The following is a 7119-nucleotide window of genomic DNA, read 5'->3' as shown; positions in this document are numbered from 1 at the left end:
TAAAAAAGGCAAGTTGTTAAACTGGAATAAACTGTGCAATGTGAGGATAACTGTAATTGGTAAATGCCATATCATCCCTCTTTTGGTTGGAAATGGGTATATTACACAGATCATTTACATGTTTAATAGCATCATTTATGGGACCATTTCTTAAATAATAACTGTAGCAAGAACAAGTCATTATTACTGACATAAAATGAAAAACAAGAATAAAATCAGAACCCTTCCCTGCACCCTGCTGTCGGGAACCCATAAAGCAGTAATGTTTCACAAGGAAAATAAAAATAAACCCATTAGTAAAAGAGCGATCCACAGAGAGGGTTGTGTGGATGGGGCAAAGATCCAATATATTTAAAACAGATTTTGGTCTGGTCATATTTACAAAACATTTTTACAGAAATACAGGATACTAAAAACTGCACTATACTCCTAAATTAACAAAAACTGTACAGTTCAAGAACGAAACACAGGAATGAAGAAACACAACCTTTTGTCAAAAAGAAAGAAAGATATACAGAGAGAGAATTATAAAGACAGAGCAAAAGAGCAATGAGTATTAAAAAAAAAAAAGTCAAAAGGGTACTTTTGGGTAATATAAAACATAGACTGGGACATGAGATCACTCCGACGGTCCACAAAGGTTTGTCAGTCGACTCTGTATATCAAAGAAAACAAACGTTCAGTATCCAAAACAAAAATTCACATCTTAACATAAACCACTTTTCTCTCCGTCTGTCATGAAAACACATTGAACAGGTGCTGCATTACAATGAATGACAAACAAATCGTATGATTGAGTTTGCCTTATGACTGCAGTCTCTCACTGAAGTACCTGTCATGAAACACATACCTGCAACAGTCTAATACTCCTCACTGCCTTCTCATCCAGCTGACTGAGATCCACAGAGCTCATCTCACTGGCCAACAGCTGGATACTCTGTAATGCCAATCGAAAAGAGGTTACATTTCCTGTGTAATAAGAACGTGATCAAACACGCATATATACACACAAAACACACACACACACACACACACACACACTACACCCAACCAGCACTGGATGAAACATTTCCAGCAGCCTCTTGATATCCAGAAACAACTGCTCTTTGCACAATGATGATCAGAAAAAAAGCAAACCTAGGGTTAACTCTGCCGACTTTTTGCAACACACTCAATATTTTGTTGTTGTATGAGAGACCATATGAACATAATACGTTTAAGCTCAGAATCTGGTCAAACAGAGAGAGATCTGCACCTATCACATGTCAGCACATAAACATTAACCCTCTGTCAACCCATCTAATCTAACCTGTTCCCAATAAATAAGAATTCACTTTACGTTTAAAAAAAAGACCAGAGAGATGACTGTGAGTCCACGACATATGCTAAAAAAGAAATATTCTGTTAAAAAAATAATAAGAACAAAATAAAAAGCAGCAAGGCCACAACTGTTGTCCAAAAATGGTTTGAATTTAAATCAAGTTTAAAACAAAAGTCCAGGGCCGGACGTTAGAGGATGACAACTTGCTGTCTGGCAGTCAGCCTCCTCCTCTTGTTTTTAACATCCCTTCTCCTCATCTGCTCCACCTCCCATCCACACTTTCCTACTCTGAGACGAGTGGAACCCAGCCTGCCACACGGCCTGCTCCTCTCAGCTCCTATTCCACACCACATATCCCTGTTCATCCACCAAGCACCTTAAACATTACCACCACGTCACTCCATCACATCCTAACCTGGAATAACAGTGCACAGCCATATGTAAAAGCTTCCCACACATGACTGCTCAAAAAAGTATTACACTACAGATATATTTCATCGACTCACATAAAAACACACCGAGTGGGACGGTAAGAATTACTTTAAACCACACAGGGATCAGTCAGTTTCCATACCAAAATCCATCAGAAACAGAGCCAGCCACCATAGCCTCATCACTTCCAATAACCAACTGCTATGACAGGAAAAAGTGTGTGGTGGAGGGAAAAATCACTCATCCTCTTACTTTTCTTAGCAAGAGATATACACCATAAAATTACACCACTTACGTAAGTTTCATTGACTCTATATGTAAACTGTATGAAATTACTGCTGAATCAGAGTTATCATCGATGGGAAACATATGGGGGCAATGGGAGAACAACTTCTCGCCCATCGCACGAACATTTTGAAAATATACAAATTTAGGCAACATTGCTCAACCCGCACCAAGCTCACACCTGCTCTCTTGTACGTCAGTGGAAAATAAACGTTCATCAAAAAAAAAAAAAAAAAGGCTTACTGCTTACCTCTCCATTACCCAGAGGGACATTGATCACGACATCGTCGTTACCGGCGGCGATAGGTGAGCCATTGACAGAGATGCTGTAGACCTTTTCTCTGTGGCGGGGAATTCTCACCGCAGGTGTCTTAGGCAACCTGAGACAGAACAAACAAACATTATCCTCAGATCTACAACACGCAAGGCTGTCAGTCACTCACACACAAAGGAGGAAGCCCCAACTGATACTTTGCCAGCAAAGACAGCTACCAAACCCTCACAGCAGCCTAAAAGTGCTATCACCAATTCCTCCAGATCTATTTTTTTTAGTGTAGGGAGGGTGAAATTTCATTTTTTAAAATGCATATAGTCTATCCAGATGTGTCACACCATATGTTGTTTTCATTAGCAATTCAATCTCACCAGGACATTGATGGTGGTAGTAGAAAAGGTTAGATAAAGCTACAGACCAGAGACACAAATCGGGTCCCTCCCTCACACATTACCTGGAGTCAAAACGTGGCGTGATGAGGGGTGTTGGACCAATAATGGAGGAGTCCATGAGGTTACGGGCAGGAGTAATCAGGGGTTTTCTGGTGGACCTAATATAAAGAGTTCAAAACAATGACTACCTCAGTGCCAAAGAATCTACATCTTGTAAACTGGACGCAATCGTTGTTTCTGTGGCCATGTAAGGAAAATGTGAAGTGTTTTCCTACTTTCTGATGGAGCTGTTCTGCTTGCAGACTGACAGAGCTTTGGCCCTCTTAGATGTTGATGGAGCTTTCTTTGGTCTTCCCTGCGTTGGGCAAGTCACAGAGAAGTATGATATGAGCACTAGCTTGGTAATGAAAAACAAATAACAAAAACACAATTTTTTTAAAACTACGAAACAGTTCCATATCTTCCACATAAATCCACTCTGCAGCCCTGTTCTGTTCCTGACCTTCTTTGTGGTAGATCTCAGGGGTCCAAGGTTCTCCTCATCCTCCGAGTTTACCCTGGTTCCGCTGCTCTTCAGCACTTCTATTGTGAACAGACACACACTGTTAATCACCGTCTAAAAAGCCCAGAGTATGAGACTGCGATAGAGTGGAAGACTTACGTTTTTTGGCGGACATAAGAGCAGCTTTATGATCTTCAGCAATGGTGCTCTCCACTCTGGCTGCCTCTTCCTTCATCTATAACAAAACAATAACCATGTAAATGTCCCTGAATCACAATGAGCAATCAAACTAAACTACGAGGTAAATAAACCAATACGTACTTTTGCCTCTTCTTCTGGCGACTTTGGTTTCTCTGAATCTGAGGTACAGAAAACAACATTATAATACAGAAATCAACAGCCTGTCAAAATTCCTGAATAGAGAGTGCAGTGTTTCTCTAAATGCTATAATCAGCTGAAGGGCTGCACAAAGACAGTGGATAACAGAACACACATTAATTTAAGTAGGGTTTGAAAAATTTCATGCTACAGGCAATGCATGGCTAAAGAAAGCTTTTGACATACACTTTCATGGGATGAAGTTATTGCAGTGAGTAACACTATAATATCTGAAATTAAGCATTACCTACCACATAACTTAATCCAACTCAACTGCCTCACTGCCATAGGCACCTTGATCATTGCCATGTTGTAGAGATTATCTGCATCTTTGAGAAGGTTGTTGGTTCTCTCCTTCAGCCTCTCGACAATAGTATGAACTGAACATATTAATCAAAACATGTAGTTAACATTAGGATTCATTACGCGCGACTCAGAATTGATTACCTTGAGAATTAGTCATATTCTAAAGATAGGAGAGGATCAAAGTTGCTAAACAAATCAACAATCCTTTCTTTAGAACCAAGAGGAATGTTAATTCAATGCATTTCCAAGCGCTTTCAAAGTTCTATCAGTATCAACCGAGGTATGAGTAAACTATTACGTGATAAATATGAAGAGATGTTCTGAGATGGTATTTAACAATGTGTGGTTTCTAACGTACAAAATCAAATCGTCGCACTCCGACGAGAGAGTTATAATGGACTATTGGGTAATGAGGTAAATAAGTTTTAATAGAAGTTTTTATAAAACATCAGCATAAGCAATAATGATCTGAACAGTTCTGCTTACCTTCATCGTCAAAGTCGAGAAGAAAAGCCTCCAGCTTTGCCATCTTTGGGTTATTCTTCTTATTGTTGTTTGTCGTTCTCTTTCTGGGTGCCATGATGATTTGCGCGAACTGTAAGAAAACAATTTATCAAGCGATTCCAGCTTCGGTCGTCATCATGTAACAGTTTCATATTTGTGAAAACTAAATGAGAAGTCAAACAGGCAAATGGCCATGTTAGTCCATAGGCTAATTTGCTAACTTACTTTGTGGCTTACGGAGCAACGTCAATATGCGCTAGCCAGTTCAGCTGCTGTGGACGTAATTTTTTAACACTTCCTTCTACGCTTAAACCAGTCACTAAGTTGTCCGTTACATAGATAGTGATCCTATATACATGTCGGTGAGGATCTTTATTTACCTGATAATAGCGTGTTCAGTGCTATTTTTATTTTAGGTGGTGCGTTTTCGTTCCCTCTTCCCGTTCGACCTCAGCTAAAGCAGTTGGAGATACTTTTTCAAAAACTGCCGCAAAGGCGTATTCAACCACTAAGAGATCGGCTTGTAACGACGTCACTTAAAACGGTCAATTTTAACCAATTGCTTCTTGCTGAATGTCCCTTCCTTCCGTTGTACGTCAAACAAACAGAAAAGAACCAATGACCGAGTAGTTTACATAGGGGGTTGGTACAGACCAAGCAGTTTATTGGTTTACTCCATACATGGAGCACGATAACAAAAATGGAAGTAGCACACTGGTATGCGCGTAGCATGCACGTTTGAGTATTATCTTCGAAGAGTGATGTTAACTAATGTATTATAACTGATAAAACTGAACGGGAAAATCGTTTTAGTCACGGGGTATGTAACTGGTATCACCAGTAAGATGATCTGAATCCCTTATACCTCAACTAGCTAGATAGTAGGTATCTTGAATACAAACTGTTTTTAAGTTAGCAGATCGTATTTTCAGAAATGTGGCCATCTTAAAACGAAACTTGATTATATTTACATTTTAGTGTTTCGGAGATGTCTAACCCTGCATTGCTGTCGCTGCATCAGCTACTGAAACAGAGTTTTCGAGTCGTTGAACAGAATCACAAGGTTTGGAAGTCGGTTCTTCTAGAATGTAGCCCTTTGGTCAGTTCCCTTGGAAACCTCGGGGAGCAATTAAGGGCGCTTAAAAACGTACAAGTTCCCCAGACTCCTCTTGGCAGATTTCCTGACCTTCAAGAGCGTCTTCATTACAAACTCTCTATAGCTGTTGACACAGTCATGGGGAAATTGGGCGAAAAACTGTAAGCAAAGTCAGCATGCTCATATGTTTAAATTATGTTACATTAAAAGTCCATTAAGTAACATTATATTTCATTTTACAAATCCCAAACTGGCATAATTCTTTTGCAGGGATGCTTTCGAGGCTGTACGCGATGCGGTCAGTAAGCAGGTGTCCGCCGCATTCCAATTCTATGAGCGGAACACAGGTACGCTAGACATAGCGTGCTGTGTTAATAGATCTGCTGTCACTCCATCCCTCGCTGACATGTTAGAATGGCTTCAGGATACAGATCGTTACTACCGCCTCCAGTATCCTTTCTCTGCAATTAAATTATATCTGATATATCTCAATGACTCTCCCTGTATCTTCCCTCAGTACTCTTCCCTACACCCTTTATTCCTTTATTGACACAGTCTGCCTGATAGTCAACTTTAATAGCAATCTACTTCATAGTATTCTATGTAGCTTCTCGAAGATTAATCATGTTTCCTGTTATATAGTTACTTGATTATGTGGATGTTTCTCTAGCTGATGCAGGTTAGGCAATGAGACACGTGATAATAGCACTGGCGAGTTTTTTTTTTTTCCTCAGCTGCGTTCACAGATTCCTGAAGCGAAAGAACTTCCTCCAAACATTGAAATCTGATGACCTCACACTTCTGGAGACAGCACCAAAGAGATGGGAATCACTCAGTTCACCCAATGCAGAGGAAGGAATTTCAGGTAATTACCATATAGGACTGTCTTCTTCATTGGTTTGGTTCTTGCTCACATCCTTAAAAAAACATGAAACTTAAATTTTTGTCTCTATGGTTTGTCATCACTCAAGTTGTACACGTTCTGTAACACTCTTCTGACATATTTTTTTTGTTTGTTTGTTTATTCGTTTGTTTCAGATATGTTGTTTCAAGTGTCTTTCTTTATGGACTCTGAATGAGCAACAACCTCAAGACGGATATGAGGATATTGCACTGTGTGCAAAAACATATTCAAGGATTTGGGTGCAGTTGATGCTGCAGTTACGTGGCCTTCAGCGTCACAAACGAGACACGGCATGGATCCCATCTAATATCTGTGGTACTCTTTATGAAATGGAATGACAGGCATCTGAGCGTGAATGAATAAGAAGGGCAGTACATTCTGAAGAGGATTACAGGACGCAGTGACGAGGACACTTTCTGTTAAAACTGCTGGCAGACTGTGTAAGTCTCCAGAGATACCTTACGTTTCCCGCCTGCCTCTTCTGTGGTTGACATTCACCAAGTCGCTGAGCTACACAGCTTTATCGGTCATTCTAAGAAGAACTGGCATTTTGAACTGGAATCTCTTTGGATATTTTCACCATTAAACAGAACTGTCATTCCGAAGGAGAATCTCTTTGGATATTTTCACAATTCAAAAAAGATTCTGCAGTTGAAAGTAGTGTCACAACAGAATGATCTCTTTATTCTGTTTTTCACTTTTCCAACACTTCACACTTTTTATTT

The 7119-nt window shown here is 39.8% G+C and overlaps 2 protein-coding genes across 2 annotated transcripts; one reads left to right on the top strand and one right to left on the bottom strand.

Annotated features, from left to right (window-relative positions):
• Nucleotides 1–619: 619 nt before the first annotated feature.
• On the bottom strand, nucleotides 620–4470 carry cdca8 (cell division cycle associated 8). Its single transcript, XM_030789466.1, has 10 exons — nucleotides 4377–4470; nucleotides 3836–3964; nucleotides 3528–3565; nucleotides 3366–3441; nucleotides 3207–3286; nucleotides 2980–3059; nucleotides 2767–2862; nucleotides 2289–2418; nucleotides 851–937; nucleotides 620–655 (listed from the first exon to the last, which is right to left on the bottom strand). The coding sequence occupies exons 1-10, from the start codon at nucleotides 4468–4470 to the stop codon at nucleotides 620–622; spliced, it is 846 nt and encodes a 281-aa protein (XP_030645326.1).
• A 912-nt stretch (nucleotides 4471–5382) lies between these two features.
• On the top strand, nucleotides 5383–6569 carry airim (AFG2 interacting ribosome maturation factor). The gene is made up of 4 exons (XM_030789452.1): nucleotides 5383–5651; nucleotides 5761–5940; nucleotides 6237–6355; nucleotides 6529–6569. The coding sequence occupies exons 1-4, from the start codon at nucleotides 5383–5385 to the stop codon at nucleotides 6567–6569; spliced, it is 609 nt and encodes a 202-aa protein (XP_030645312.1).
• The last annotated feature ends 550 nt before the right edge of the window (nucleotides 6570–7119 follow it).

This window comes from Chanos chanos, chromosome 12 (genome assembly GCF_902362185.1).
Source record: "Chanos chanos chromosome 12, fChaCha1.1, whole genome shotgun sequence".
Taxonomy (NCBI): Eukaryota; Metazoa; Chordata; class Actinopteri; order Gonorynchiformes; family Chanidae; genus Chanos; species Chanos chanos.
The sequence above is the reverse complement of the archived record's forward strand: the minus strand, read 5'-3'. Positions and strand labels throughout refer to the sequence as shown.

Bases quoted from the DNA above. Each gene is read 5' to 3' on its own strand.
- cdca8 (XM_030789466.1), bottom strand. From the start codon at position 4,470: ATGGCACCCAGAAAGAGAACGACAAACAACAATAAGAAGAATAACCCA. The intron at 3,965-4,376 runs GTAAGCAGAACT...TAATATGTTCAG, and splicing joins TCTCGACTTTGACGATGAAG to TTCATACTATTGTCGAGAGG. The intron at 3,442-3,527 runs GTACGTATTGGT...GTTTTGTTATAG, and splicing joins CGCCAGAAGAAGAGGCAAAA to ATGAAGGAAGAGGCAGCCAG.
- airim (XM_030789452.1), top strand. From the start codon at position 5,383: ATGTCTAACCCTGCATTGCTGTCGCTGCATCAGCTACTGAAACAGAGT. The intron at 5,652-5,760 runs GTAAGCAAAGTC...ATTCTTTTGCAG, and splicing joins GGGAAATTGGGCGAAAAACT to GGATGCTTTCGAGGCTGTAC. The intron at 6,356-6,528 runs GTAATTACCATA...CGTTTGTTTCAG, and splicing joins TGCAGAGGAAGGAATTTCAG to ATATGTTGTTTCAAGTGTCT.